We start from the raw sequence: 14638 nt of genomic DNA on the forward strand, positions 1-14638 counted from the left end.
TAGTAATTTTCCAATGTGTAGAAATGGACAGATTGGGGATTGTTGGCAGGTTAGACTGTTTTGGAACATCTTGGGTTTAGTCAAAGTAAAGTTAAGACTACTACCCATAATAAAATAATTTAAAATTCTTTAAGAGGATAAGATTATGTTTTGGATGAATTCTAACGAGTAATTTCCATTTATTGAATTTGAGTTTAATTTATCAATGTTTGTATGTAATATATATATATATATTATATATTATATATATAGTTTAATTAAAGCAGGAAAGAGAAATGAAATCAACGTCATGTTTCAATTCAAATAGTCAATTTTGCTGCTGTCACACACATATAATACCAAACATTGGAAACGTGGTGGCATTTGAAGCCAATAAACATTATGGCCTTGACCCAAACTTACGTTAGCTTTGATCAAGAAATTTTCAAACATTAAGTTGCTCTAAATATAAGGAATTAGAGCTTAGAATATATCGCTCCTTATGTAACATTCAAACATGCAACGACAAAATCAAGAAGTTAATTGGTGATGACAGTCAATTTTTTTTTTAAATTTAAGATATATATAATATGATTATTTTTGTAATTATTTTATAATTATTTTATAAAAATTTAAATTTGTAACTGCAGCATGGTATTTAAATTCATAATTACTGAGGAAATTCTATTTAATTTTTGGTGCAAAAATTTAATGTTCAATTTTTAATTTTCCATCTTCTCATGGAAAACGCACCAAGCTTGTATAGCATGGTCCACCAACCAATGAGAATTTATAGATGTTCCGCAGAGTCAACAATAATTGGACCGGGAACAGTGCGAGAATATTGTGAGAGTGTCTTTGGCACTTGTAGGGGCTTCGGCTTCTACTTTAAGCTAAAAAATTCAACATTAGTTGGCTGACTGGCAACGGCCCAACAGGGCTTCAGATTCAGAGTGGTACCCTCAAGTTGAGCTAGCCTTATTCCTTCTCTCCGGTCTCCCCATTTCTTCTTCTCATTTATCGTTTTGTCCTGCTCTCGGGCTCTCATCATTCATTTTCTTGATGATCGAAAAAAAAAATGCAAAAGGTGCTTTCAACTTTTGATTTTTTAGTAGTGGCGACGACTTGAGAACTCACCCTAGTCAAACGTTTTATCATCCATCTCCTTTCTGTGAGCAGCTCAGCTATTTTTTTTCTTTTTATCTAACTTACGTTATCGATGCAAAGAATAGTAGATTCTTAGGGGGAAAAAAAAAAAACCAACCAACCCCAATTTAATTTGGGGAAGTTTATGAAAACCCAATTCAATATCCGTCTCCAGCTTGTTCGGCCAATAATTGTAGAGTGAGGAGAAATCACAAACCCATTCTTTTTGAAGGCCTGATTTGAAGCAGAAAGAATCTTGGGTAACATGATGGCTCTGAATTCTGATTTTGTTGTTAATTTTTCTGCTAATTGTTTGTTATTTATTTATTTATAGACTCAGAAGTACTGTTTTTTTTCCATAAATATTCATTTGTAGCTCAGTTCGGAAAAATTCTTGATAATCCAAGATCAAATAAGTGAGATACTACTATGTTACCTGAAACTTGTGGTTCTAGTTTGTTTCTTGCTTTACCTGATGATGTATTTGCCATGATATCTCGGTCCCTTTTGCCAAGGGACATATGTAATCTCAGTGTATGTTGCAAAAGTCTATGTGCACTTGTAGCCTCTGAAAAGATTTGGCTCAGTCAATGTGATGAGGTTGGGATCGTGCCCACAAGGGACCTTGTGGAGTGGAGGGAAGGTGTATCATCATATAAGGCGCTTTGTCGCTTCCTTGTTAGTGTAAAGCCATTAATTGGGATTTGGGTTCACCAGAATCCTGAGCTTGGCAATGTAGTCTATGTAATGCCTGGTTTTGTTTCTGTTGTTGGATGTCGAATAATTCCACAAGAGCTTGGTCCCTTAGGAATTGATGATGGCCCCATTCTATGGGCACCGGTGTTTGAAATTATTGGGGATTTTGATGGTTCCACCACATTTTTTCTGCATGGTAGGGAGAAAGGATGTGACTTTTTTTATCCTGGTTCTGTGAAATATGTTGAAAGGAATTGCAATGTGCTATTGCTTGAGGTTGAGCCTAGGGAAACGAGGAATGGATGTAAGTTGTTCCCTAGTAAGAGCATTGTTCACCATTCCAATGAGGAGATTTCGAGAAAGGTTAGTAGATCAAATAGTGATTTATCAAGGTCACAGAGGGTGTTAGGACAGAGTGGGACCATGGTTCCTTTTTCCCGGTTGGCTTTTGTTGACAGAAGAAAGTTGCTTGAGACTGTCACCAGCCAAGTTCGTCAAAAAGTTCCTTATTCTGTAAGTGGGCCACTATTTCCTCGATTGAGGGACGATGTGGAGAAATTTCAAAATGATTTGGTGGTTTTGTCGCAACGAAGATTACTGCTTCTGCAAATGTATAGGTCTGGCTGTGATCATGATTGCACAGATTTGAAGCCGAGTACTGAGATGCCTGCTGATCCTACTCAGTTGGAACTCAATGACATCAGAAAGAGCCTTGACCGTTCTAGTTCTTGTTCTAATTCATTGAATGGAGATGATGGTCAGATGCGCGGCAACAATAGGAAAAGTATAGGTGGGTACTTCAGAGCTAGCATTAAACAAATTCTTCGGAAGTCTAGTTCCGTCAATGGTGGTCGAGCAATTTCAAAATGTAATTCTTCTAGTAGTGAGAATAGGCATGCTCAACTTCATGAATTTCTTAAGTCAGGGGATACTATAGGGCTGACATTACATGCCTCTACAGTGAGGTTATCATCGTATCGAGCTTGGCCAAATATGCATGATACACGGTTTGCTCTTTACAAGCTGCCCATGCGGGTACCAAGGGAAGATCAAGAGTATGCTGGTTTATGGGGAGGAACATTTGGTTGGCCTCCTGGAAGGCCTACTGAAGACAAGCCTGGAAAAGCTCTGTTCTTTCTTTTGCTCTCCTATGAAGAGACAGAGGGAAAACGGCTTCTCATTGCAACTAAAATATTGGAAGGCACCCACTATGTTCTGCACCCAAATGGTTCTGCAATGTTCATAGTGAATGTTGATGAGCCTTCACTGGATCCATTTCCTTGGGATAATGATGCAGATTCACATCCTGTGAATGTGAAGCATGCGTTTATGGGAGAGGGTATTGCAAATGGATATGGTTTTAGATATCCTGGCTCAAAGCCTGGCACACTTTTTATTATTCAAAATGGTCTTCTTGCCTTCATTTGGAAGGAATCAAGGCCTGTCTTGACACTGCAAAGGCTCAACTTGCAAGAGCTTTTGAAGAAAGGTGAGCGGGTGCCTGCTCTACCTCCAATTGCCAACTTTTCATATTTGACCAAGTCCTACTCAAATGTGTTTGCTGGATTCTCAAACACCTCAACTGTTCATCGTCAGTAAGGTTTGTGTTATGTCCTCTTGAGGAATGTTTTAATTGCTCTTTATTTACCCCCCTTAGATATTTAATGTTGCCATGTGTTTGCTCTATTTATCACAGTCATGCTATACTTGATGCATCAACTAGGAAATTCATTTTTGGTTATTTGGCATGACAATAACAACATGTAGTGAGTGTTTTTTTTTTTTTTTGGTGGGGTGAGGGGTGGGTTGAGTGGGAGGGCTAAATAAGCAACTCAACTAACATTGTCTTATGTAAATACCATAAGTTTCCAGATGCTATTTACTTTTCAATAATTGCTATCAGTTTTTCAATTGCATGCCTACAATTGTTTCCAGTTTTTCTCACTTTCTGAGTATCTCAAAATAATTGTGGTGTGCCGACCTAGGCCCTTTTAGAGTTTGTCTTGTTTATTTGGAGAAATATAATCAATTAATTGCCTAATGAGGTGATAGTGAACTGTTCAGTTGATAACCAATATGATCATGCTATTTATATAGTTGTAACCCCTCGCCAAAGCCTAGACTTTCTCTTGATTTGTGTATCATATGATTTGCATTGTTATTTTACCATGTTTTGACTAAATTTCTTCTTAGGACTTAAGTGGATTAAGTATGGCTTCATAGGTAGTTTATGAATATAACCTGGCTTTTTCTTTGGAAATTTTTGAGAATAATGATTCATTAACTGTTAAAATCCTCTTTTTCCTCAAAACAAGCACCATGTTGCTTCAGCTCTGCAGTCTTTCTGTTTGCGTTTGTTTCTCACTTTACTTGGAATGTAATAGGTTTATATGCTGTAGTTTTGTAGGTGCAGAATCTACATTTTATATCCAACTTCCTGTCATTCTCATATATTCATATATTGTGTAGTATATGCAAGGGAAAAAACAAAGAGAAAAAGTCCTTGATATTGTCCAGGCCAGATAAGAAGATTTTACTAAGTACAAGTTTTGTGAACCTCTAAAATGAGTACAACAGCTTTGTTTTATAAAAGTTACCTCCCTTCTCTTTGAAGTATGGGCTGCATCCTGGTTTAATGTTAAGAGATGCTAGTTTTAATGTAATTAGAGTTGCTTTCTTGTTGAATGCTTTGCAAATAATCCTCTGAGGCTGCTCCCATGTTTTTGTTTGGCAGGCAAAAGCATATTTAGGGCACCAATGGGCATTGGAATAAATTGCAAATATTCAAGCTTTGTTGCTATGCCTTTGCTTTGATTTCATCATATAGAGCTGGGCGCTAGTTTGCTGCTACTAACAATTCAAGAGTCTCAGATTTCAGTTTGTTTCCGAAGTGATGTAAATACTATTTCTCTGAAACAGCATGAAGGTTATCTCATTGTGTTGGGTAAAACGGATTGTCAGGATGTTGATTATTCTTGTGCTACAGGTAAAGGTGTTGTGGTTAAAAGCAGATAATGAAGTGTGGTAGTCTACTAGAGAGAGATACCATATTCCAAACATATGGCATAAGTTTTCCACATTAATTTTTGAAACAGTGCTTGGTTTTATGGTGGTAACCTTTTCTCTTTGGACCTTTGGTTTATACAATTATACCCCCTGAATTGCAGTTCTTCATATCTTGTTTGAACCCTCATTTGGGATTGAAGGTACATCTCCTGTTCCCTCTCCTCTCTCTCTCTCCGGGTACCTCCTTTGAGAAAGGACAACCCGTTGAAGTTTCTTGTTGTGTAGATTGGAGGAAACGAAATGAAATGGTATGGTGGGTTTTGATCAATGGCGTAAATCATCCAAGGCAGCTACCTTTTATAGGATTATACCTGGATATTGGACCAATTTTGCCAAGCTGAACTGGCGACAAGAGGGAGAGAAAACAGATGCTATATGTGTGTATGTAATAACAGCATAGAACTCTACATTCTTTACCTTTGCAATTCTACTTGTGAATTTTATCCAACCGTGATTACAAGGCTTATGTTCATGCAGACGCAGGTTCCATAAGGAAGCTACCGTCAAACACTTGCATAAGCAAAACCATTTGGTTTCGTCAGCTTATTTTTCATGGTTAAACGCAAAACCTTTTGATGCTTGTAGATTGTTTGGCATTTGCATTAGACTTAGGACACTTGTATTTAGAAAAATAATTTTATTATAAAACTAAGGAATTGATTGGACGCATACACACGTCTCCTCAATGGACATTTAACATTACATTTAATACAAATATTAACAATGATGAAATTACCGATAGAATTATCATTTTATTATAACATTAAAGATATAAAGATAAATAAATTACTTTTAAAATTATATTGTGATATATGTGTCAAATTTAGAAACCACGAGTATTATATATTTTTTATAGTTTTTAATGACACCATTATAATATTAATAACAACTAAAAGTGTCCGTTAGATGCATTAGCAATTCATTGATTAAAATATGTTTAATGTGATACATAAATTTTCATTTGATCAATCAATATGTATATATATATATATATTATTTGATTGGTTAAAACTCACGTTAATATATTTTGTTAATAATGTTACATATTGAAGTAAATTAATACACGAAATTAAATTTTGAATAATACGTTAAATTTTTTGAATATAAGTATAACATTAGATTTTTTTTAAAGTATAAAGATTAAATAGGACATTATCATTTTTTAGTAAATTAATATTGTGTTAATAAAAAAATCTTAATCTAAAATGATTGTAAATCGTAGAGTGATTTTTAATTATTTTATTTTAGTGTATATATGTCTAATAATCTCAAAATAAAATTTGAAATTAAGTATTCAAATATGTGTTCGCTCCATTTGATATTACAGAGATTAAAACAAATTAATTTTAATATATTTTAAATTAAAATTCCAACAATGTTTAATGTCAAAAAGTAAAAAAAAAAAAAATTTGAACATAACAAAAAAACATAAGTTTAAAATATCTAAAAAGAATGAAGAAAATTAGTACAACGAAAGACTAATTCTTGTTTATCTCAAGATTTTCTTTTATAATTGTCTCAACATTAACTACTAACCATACTACAGGCTACAGCCACCAGGCAATTACCACTAACCTTTAAAAAATTGCGTAGACTTTTATAAAATAGTGCTGAGCTGAAGCAAAAGCCACAGTTGGCTGCTGAGCTTCAACCACATCGTCCATTGTATTATAACATTTGCCAGTTGCCACCATGGAAATGGACTGAGATTAGCACTCCTTATGTATTCCACCATCTAACAACAAGAAGAAGCAGTTCAAAAGAAAGAATTCATGTCTTCCAAACCCAGTTTCAGTTTCCTTATCCTCTTCATTTTTTCGTTACTACCTCTCATCTTCTGCATCTCCACCAATGCCCCACCTCCGCCCACCGTCTGTATTGTCGGCAGTGGCATCGGCGGTTCATCCGTCGCCCACTTCCTCCGCCACTACTTCCACCCCACGCCAACCCAACCCAACCCTCCAATCATCAATATCTTCGAGCGTAGGTCCATCGTCGGTGGTCGCATGGCCACTGTCTCAATCGGCGGGGAGACTTTTGAGGCTGGTGCTTCGATTCTTCACCCTAAGAACTACCACGCGCTTAACTACACGAAGCTTCTCGGGTTGAAGATCAAACCACCCCCTTCCTCGGAGGACGATGATTCGATGTCGTTTGGGATTTGGGACGGGAAGAAGTTTGTTTTCAAAACCCTTCAAGTTGATTCCAAGTTCCCGGTGGTGCAGAAGATTGTTTCTTTTGTAAATTCTTTCTACTTGTTTTTCCGCTACGGCTTCTCCCTTCTCAAGATGAACAGCTTCGTTGAGGTTTGACTTTACTTGCTTCAATTCTATGATCGCCTCTCTTTCTTTAACTTGCTTACAGGAAACAAAATTACACTCCTAGGATTCTTTTGTGCTTTTTCTTTGGCACTCCTAGGATTATATCATTCCCTTTGGAGGAAAAAAAAAACAGTAAATAGTAAAAGCAAAGTAGGCAACGATGAAAATAAAGTCTTGATTATCTTTGTATTGCGTGATCTCTGTTCCTTAATGTGAGACTGATGTGTTGTTGTTGTGAAGAGTACTGTGGATAGCTTCTTGAAGTACTATGAACGGCCTGAAACGAGGCCTGTTTTTGAGACTGTGGATGAGATGCTTAAATGGGCTGGTTTATATAATCTCACAACTCGAACTTTGCAAGATGAACTCATTGACATCAAGCTGTGTCCTTTATTGATAGAGGAGCTTATCACTGTAAGAATTTCTATGTTGCTTGGATTATTGCATTAACTATGTGACATGAACTGCATTGTACAAGTCCTGAACCAAAAAATTGGAAAGAACTATGACAAAATTCTCACCTAGTAGAGGAATATTAGCTCCAATATATATTTATAGCAACTTGACGTTGCATTTTTTACACTCTCAAAAGCACTGACCCAATGACCGAAAAAAGAAGCACTGACCTGTGCCTATATGGTTTAAGCTTGATGCAAGTACATGTAGAGAGTTAGATCACTGTCTGTAGTGCGTTTTTAATGTGTCCAGTGGTTGTGGTTACTCTACCTGGTTATTTAAGGTTGCATTCTTCTAGGCAATGTGGTTTCTGATTTAATAGAAATCCGTGCAGTTGGACAACTATAATTTGCAGACTCCATGAGCCATATATGTATGAACCTGTTGGAAGCTGCTTCATTTATTGAAGTGACCTAGCTTCTGTTAGTAAAAGTTACTTTCCTTTAAATTACTTGTAACTATTTGTATGAAATTTGCTCTAAAGACAGCAACAAGACAGGTGTGAACCATTGCATTCGATTGGAGGGAGTCCATTATATCCATTCCCCTAGCAAACAGATCTTATCTAGTAAATTTAGATATGCTGAATTCAAGTTTTATCTGTTCCTTTTCTGTTGGATTCATTTCAGGGGAGGCATTTTCTGATGTATTTGGAAAATTGACTTCTAATTCTAGCTAAGGTTTTGGGGATGGCTTGAAAGTCAAACCAATATGTTATAATTTGAAGCTCATAAAAAAATATATGTTATAATTTGAAATTGGCACCAAATAGGCTGACTGTTGAGAAGTTATAACAAGTCATAATAATGTTGCATGGTGAAGGTCATAACAAGAATCAATTATGGTCAAAGTGTCTATGTCAGTGGACTTGCTGGGGCAGTTTCATTGGCAGGATCTGGGGGAGGATTATGGTCCATTGAAGGAGGGAACTGGCAGATGGCTGCTGGACTAATTAATAGCTCTGATGTTTCTTTGCACCTGAATGAAGAAATACAATCCATCTCTTACCTTGGAGAATATTATGAACTTAACTCCACGAAAGGAAACAGTTACTCATGTGATATCACTGTGGTCGCTACACCCCTTGATGAAGTGAATATCCAGTTCACACCTTCAATTTCAATTCCTGAGAGGAACCTGCAGCATACACACGCAACTTTTGTGAGAGGCCTCTTGAATCCAGTAAGTATTTTAGGAGTTGCTAATTGCTTTCTCATGTGCACTTCTAAACTAATCTTTGATTTCTTATCGTTCTGACCAGCTTTTTTTGTTCCTTTATAATGTTTGTGTTTTCTCTTGGCAAGGCATATTTTGGCCTGAAAGCTGTTGCAGAGATTCCAGAACTCGTTGGCACGTTAGAGGATCCTGACCTTCCATTCTCAAGCATTTCAGTTCTCAAGCAACATTATGAAAAAGATGCAACTTACAAAATATTCTCTCGAGAACCAATGGCAGATGCATTGCTGGATAGCATTTTTAGGTAATATTTTCTATTAATCATTAACTTTTAACCTCACGGGTAAGTGCTGGGAAAGGGATCATATTGTTCATAAAACAATTTGCCTAAAGTTCTTTTTGTAGCATGATTATTGACTTGGGCTATATGCTCTGTCATATGGCTTGCTCTGTTAATGTGATTTGTGCTCTTTCTTTTAGATAGTAGTTTTGCAGTAAGTATCTGGGCCTGCTTCTTAGATACTTTATTAAGATTGGGACCTTTAATTAGACCATAATCCATGACATAGATGTAGCTGAGATGTAAGTAGTGTTAATGCACGAGGGAAACAACCAGTTTTTTTTCTCCCTTGTCCCAGTTCCCCCTTGTCTTAAATTTGGAGAAGTAGGAGTCACTGTAAATTCGTTTTAGGATTCACACTCTTACAAGTGTGAAAAAGGCATGGCAAGGCCTTGTTATTGAACTTTACACGTTGATTCAAGAACCTTTGCATTATTAGATGCTGATGGGTGTCATTTGCTCTCATTGTTAGTGCAAGGCTGCATACAATTCGAATAAACTGGGGAGCCTATCCTCATTACGAAGCACCTGAAGTATTTGCACCGTTTATTTTGGATAGTCAACATTTGTACTACGTGAATGCATTTGAGAATGCAGCTAGTACCATGGAGACAAGTGCTGTTGCAGCTGAGAATGTAGCGAGGCTCATCTTGTCAAGATATTTTAGTGAAGCCTCCATGGATTCATCAAATTTGAAGAGCTTTAGTCCTGCTGCAGACACATCACACTGGGACTTGTAACTTAAAGCTGATGTAGATATTAGTATGAATAATGTGAAATCAAATTGTAGAATATACAAAGACAAACCAGTATTTGCCCATGTTGTAAAATCCTTGTGGAGCTGTTTTGTTTTTCTGAGTATTTTGTGAGCATTTTGTCAAAAAAATGCGTTGGCATTTGGAGGTGATTGAGAAAAATGTCCAAGTAAAAGGTGAAGAGAATGTTCACTACAAAGCAGATATCAATTTTAATGAAATAATTTGTGGATGTTATGTAATTTTCCAAAGAATTTGATGAAAGGATCAAAATGAAAACATTTTTAAAAAAAATTAAGAATTCAATAAAATAATTCAAAGATTAAAGAATAAAATGGCATAAAAAGAAAAGGTTAGCAATCATAAGCGAAATTTACTCTTTATTATCATATTATTGTTAACAAATGACAAAGGTTAGAATAAGCATGTATGATATGGCATGTTTCTATTTTTTGAAAAGATTTTATGACTCGATTATTTCAAGTTAGCATATGTCTTTTAAACATGCCATGCAATAATAATTTTGAAAATTAATTAATCAAATATTATATATCCCATATAATTATTAAATTATGATTACTTATTTCAACATTCGATTAATAAATTTTGTAATACTTAATTAATTTTTTAAGAATATAATCACGTGACATGTTTTAAATAAAAAAATATGTGATGATGTATAATAATGTTTTATAGAATTCATATGCAAATTGCCTTAACTACTTACATGATAAATAGTATTTATGTTAAAAAAATTAAAACATACATCAAATTTAAAATGTTCGAGATGCATTTAAAGTATAAAATAATTTATAATTGTAAAAACAAATTTAAAATTATCTATCATAATTATATAAATGTTTTCATGAATTGAAGAAGTAAACCAAGGTTTCATAATTATAAGATTTAATTATATATGAGATACTCAAATTATATTGAAATGTTTATTTTGATACCCGAATTAAATATACAATATATATGACTTACCTCTTGGACTGTGAAAATGTGTATCAATTGGGGCAACCACTAACACCACCTCCACCCGACCCGTCCTACCTCCGCTTCTCAAAAGGCGGGAAAGCCATCCTTTGAAACTCCCTCTCGCTATTTTGGGAAAAGACCTTCCAAACCTCTTCCACTTTCCCAATGTCGGGGACAATCAAGGTTCTGAACGTGGCGGAGAAGCCGTCGGTGGCGAAGTCGGTGTCGGGTATTCTCTCAAGGAACCAAGGCCTACGAGTGCGCGATGGCCGGTCCCGCTTCAACAGGATATTCGAGTTCAATTACTCGGTTCGGGGCCAACCCTGCCACATGCTCTTCACCTCCGTCACGGGCCACTTAATGGAGCTCGAATTCGAAGACCGCTTCCGCAAGTGGCACTCCTGTGACCCTGCTGACCTCTACCACGCACCCGTTCGCAAACACGTTCCTGAGGTCTCCCTTCTTTCTTCCATTTTTTAAGTTTTCCCCCTAATTTACTCTTTGCCTTTTCTAAAAGATGCTAAAAAACAAAATTAAATTGTAAAAATAAAAATCATATTCCAATAAACTTGATCAAATATTTAAAAGGTTAAGATATTTCAAATTGATTGATATATGGAAAAAGTAAAATCAGAGCTTTTGTTATGTCACCAAAATGTTGAAGTGAAAAACTGATTTCTCCTTTAAGCAGGGGACAATGAAAAATGTCAACAATGGAATCTGACTCCGTCTAACTCTCCGATGATCTAGTTAGTAAAGTGTAAAAATAAAGAAAATCTAGTCTAGTAGTAGTGAAAATAAGGTCGACAAGCTTATCATATATATTAATATATAAGGTTGAAGGAATCACCGTAGTGCCCTTAGTATAATTTCCACCCATAACAGTATGCAAACGCACTTTTTGCCCTTAGAAGGAAAAAAATGAAGTAATTAGCAAAATTAACTAGATTTTTTCTTTGTATTTGAGACTTCCATAATTTCTGGTTTCTATTGTGCTAAGTTATGTTTATTTGCTGAATTATTTCTTTTATTGGAGTTTTGATGATTTAGGATAAGATGGATATTAAGAGGACTTTAGAGGAGGAAGCTAGGAGGTGCCAGTGGTTGGTTCTGTGGCTTGATTGTGACAGAGAAGGAGAAAACATTGCATTTGAGGTTATTGATGTTTGCAGAGCAGTGAATTGTCATCTGACAATACGAAGGGCACGATTCTCTGCATTAATTGAGAGGTTCTGAAAGACTAATGTTTGTTCTTTTTCATTAGTTGTCCTCTTCGGCTTAGATTTAATGCAGTCTGATGTTGGAAATCCCAGGGAAATCCATCATGCGACGCAGAATCTTGTTGATCCAAATCCATGGTTTTCTGATGCAGTAGATGCTAGGCAAGTAAGTAACTTCCCCTATTGTGGGAGAAATCTACGAGTTCATAATTGATTGATAATAATTTGATTTACAAGTTTCCACAAATAGCTTACATACAAAGACCAAAAGGAGTTTTTATGGCTTATTCATGCATTTCCTAAATTTTATTTTGATACATTTGTTGAGTGGTGTTATCTTAGATTAGTTATATTTGGGGTTTGTTGTGGTCTTCAATGTAAGTTAAGCCTCTTTACCAGCCATCAGTTTGTTTTATGTAGGATGCTCACATGTTGTTAGAAGCCAAGGTGCTTGTTTCCCAAGTGGTTATTTTTATGTTTCTAGAATTAGTTGTTTACGTGGTAAGCAGTTTGTTGCTGTTTTCAAGTTGGGCCTACATGTGAGGAGTGTTGTTCTACATCAGTTAAGTTTGGGGTATATTCAAGTGGGTTTCTCCATTTATTGCCAATTGGTTTACATTGAATACTTAAGAATGTTATGTGTTCATCTTACTCGTGTCATTGTAATTATTTATTAATATCTACAGAGAACAAAAATTGAAATTTATAAATTTATCAGGAAATAGATCTACGAATTGGTGCTTCCTTCACCAGATTTCAGACTATGATGTTGAGAGATAAGTTTGTTATTGATTCTGCTACAGATGACAGAAATCTTGTTCTAAGTTATGGTCCTTGTCAGGTAAGGTGATAATTGGCAACATCAGATTACATATATTGATTTATAGTTCTATGGCCCCTATGCTTGTCCATGTTGTGTCTTATATCTTTTAGCAATGCAGTTCCCTACACTCGGCTTTGTTGTGGAGCGGTATTGGGAAGTACAGTCACATGAGCCTGAAGAATTTTGGACAATCAACTGTTCTCATAAATTAGATGAAGGTGTTGCTACCTTCAATTGGATGTAAGTTGACAAGCTTTCTGCAGTCATGTGATTTATCATATATATATTTTTATTTTAAATTTCTTTCCCTTCGTTTAAGCGGTCTTAAGGATAGAGTTAATGGCATTCTAAATTTTCAGGCGTGGACATCTTTTTGATCACACTTGTGCGGTTATAGTTTATGAAATGTGTGTTCAGGAGCCAAATGCAACTGTGAGTTGTGCTAAACCAAGTGTTTGAGAACAATTCCAACTTTTGATCATTGAAACAACTCTTAGTGAATAATCGAAATTTTCATTATAATTGTCTTATAGGTTACCAAAGTTCGACACCAGGAAAAGCTTAAGTATCCTCCATATCCTTTGAGTACCATTGAGCTTGAAAAGCGTGCTTCACGATATTTCCGTATGAGTTCTGAACATACGATGAAGGTGAGCAGCTGGAAGTGGACATGTCTTAATCTTATTTGTACACATGCCTAAGTGCATCAACTGGGAGTTCTTTTTATTTATTTATTTATTTATTTTTAAGATAGGGCTTGTCTTTGCTGTAACTCATTTCTCCTTCACTTGTTTCTCTCAAGAAATTAAACTAATAATGAAATGGACTGCTTAGCTTTTGTTTCTAGATAGAAGAAATTGTTATTTGCTTATAAGTTTGCACATTTATATGTACTCTTTTCTTTTTTGCCATACATTAAAATACTACTTTTCTGAATTTTGACATAATATCCAGTGAGAGAGGGAGAAAAATGGGGAAAGTGGGAGAGGGAATTGGGGACAGTAGATAATGGTAAATAACAATAGCAGCAAGCTAAATTTCATTGTTTTTATTGTTTTAATTAGTGATGCTTATTGTATCCTTCACTTATTCTATTTAAATATTACAATTTTGGGATCCCAATCATGACAAATACTACTCTTGAAAACTGTCTTTGAGTTCCTTTGATTAATTGTGGAGATAATCATGTATTGGTTATTTAACAAGCTTCTCCAGCTAAAATCACTCCTTTACTTTCATTTTTATTGTTTATAGGTGGCAGAAGATCTATACCAAGCTGGTTTTATCAGTTATCCTCGTACAGAGACTGATTGCTTTTCAAGCAGGACTGATTTGCATGTTGGTAACTGTTTCCTCTTGAGGAGATAATCCTTGTCTCTACTTGTGTTAGTAATTTATGCTTATATAAGAGGCAGTTTTTAATTGGCCTCTCTATCAACTTTAACTCTTAAAAGATTTAAAAGAGTTAGGTCTCTTTATCCACTTGGATCATTCCTATTTTTTCTCTCATTTCAAATATATTTACACTTTAAAAATTTAAAACTATCTCCTTTCTTCTAAAAGAGTACAATGATCTTTCTATCTTCCACACATCCTTGTATATGGACTTATATAATTATCATCCACTATAATTTGAGACTCTAGCAGTTGGGAGCAATTGAACTCTAGAAAAAGGAAAG

General features: G+C 35.4%; 3 protein-coding genes across 5 annotated transcripts in view; all 3 read left to right on the top strand.

Moving 5' to 3' along the window:
• Nucleotides 827-5474, top strand: LOC18611917 (F-box protein At5g39450). Its single transcript, XM_018126877.1, has 2 exons — nucleotides 827-3421; nucleotides 4556-5474. Exon 1 carries the CDS (start codon nucleotides 1555-1557, stop codon nucleotides 3418-3420), a length of 1866 nt encoding a protein of 621 aa, XP_017982366.1. The 5' UTR covers nucleotides 827-1554; the 3' UTR covers nucleotide 3421; nucleotides 4556-5474.
• Nucleotides 6489-10041, top strand: LOC18611918 (farnesylcysteine lyase). The gene is made up of 5 exons (XM_018126883.1): nucleotides 6489-7193; nucleotides 7449-7622; nucleotides 8487-8846; nucleotides 8969-9144; nucleotides 9653-10041. The coding sequence occupies exons 1-5, from the start codon at nucleotides 6660-6662 to the stop codon at nucleotides 9918-9920; spliced, it is 1512 nt and encodes a 503-aa protein (XP_017982372.1). The 5' UTR covers nucleotides 6489-6659; the 3' UTR covers nucleotides 9921-10041.
• The window catches only part of LOC18611919 (DNA topoisomerase 3-alpha), a 30856-nt gene continuing 27179 nt past the window's right edge, over nucleotides 10962-14638 (top strand). For all 3 annotated transcript variants that reach the window (XM_018114193.1, XM_007048418.2, XM_018114196.1), the window contains exons 1-8: nucleotides 10962-11369; nucleotides 11967-12145; nucleotides 12230-12302; nucleotides 12855-12977; nucleotides 13078-13199; nucleotides 13319-13391; nucleotides 13493-13609; nucleotides 14214-14297. In XM_018114193.1, the coding sequence (XP_017969682.1) occupies nucleotides 11082-11369; nucleotides 11967-12145; nucleotides 12230-12302; nucleotides 12855-12977; nucleotides 13078-13199; nucleotides 13319-13391; nucleotides 13493-13609; nucleotides 14214-14297 (1059 nt within the window). In that variant the 5' untranslated portion in view covers nucleotides 10962-11081. The remainder of the gene's footprint in view (nucleotides 11370-11966; nucleotides 12146-12229; nucleotides 12303-12854; nucleotides 12978-13077; nucleotides 13200-13318; nucleotides 13392-13492; nucleotides 13610-14213; nucleotides 14298-14638) is intronic.

The sequence above is a fragment of the Theobroma cacao genome, chromosome 1 (genome assembly GCF_000208745.1).
Source record: "Theobroma cacao cultivar B97-61/B2 chromosome 1, Criollo_cocoa_genome_V2, whole genome shotgun sequence".
Lineage (NCBI taxonomy): Eukaryota > Viridiplantae > Streptophyta > Magnoliopsida > Malvales > Malvaceae > Theobroma > Theobroma cacao.

What these genes read in the sequence shown, in the direction of transcription:
- LOC18611917 (XM_018126877.1), top strand. Translation starts at nt 1,555, where the DNA reads ATGTTACCTGAAACTTGTGGTTCTAGTTTGTTTCTTGCTTTACCTGAT.
- LOC18611918 (XM_018126883.1), top strand. Translation starts at nt 6,660, where the DNA reads ATGTCTTCCAAACCCAGTTTCAGTTTCCTTATCCTCTTCATTTTTTCG. An exon ending in AGATGAACAGCTTCGTTGAG is followed by an intron (nt 7,194 to 7,448) that starts GTTTGACTTTAC and finishes GTTGTTGTGAAG; the next exon opens with AGTACTGTGGATAGCTTCTT. An exon ending in TGATAGAGGAGCTTATCACT is followed by an intron (nt 7,623 to 8,486) that starts GTAAGAATTTCT and finishes TGCATGGTGAAG; the next exon opens with GTCATAACAAGAATCAATTA.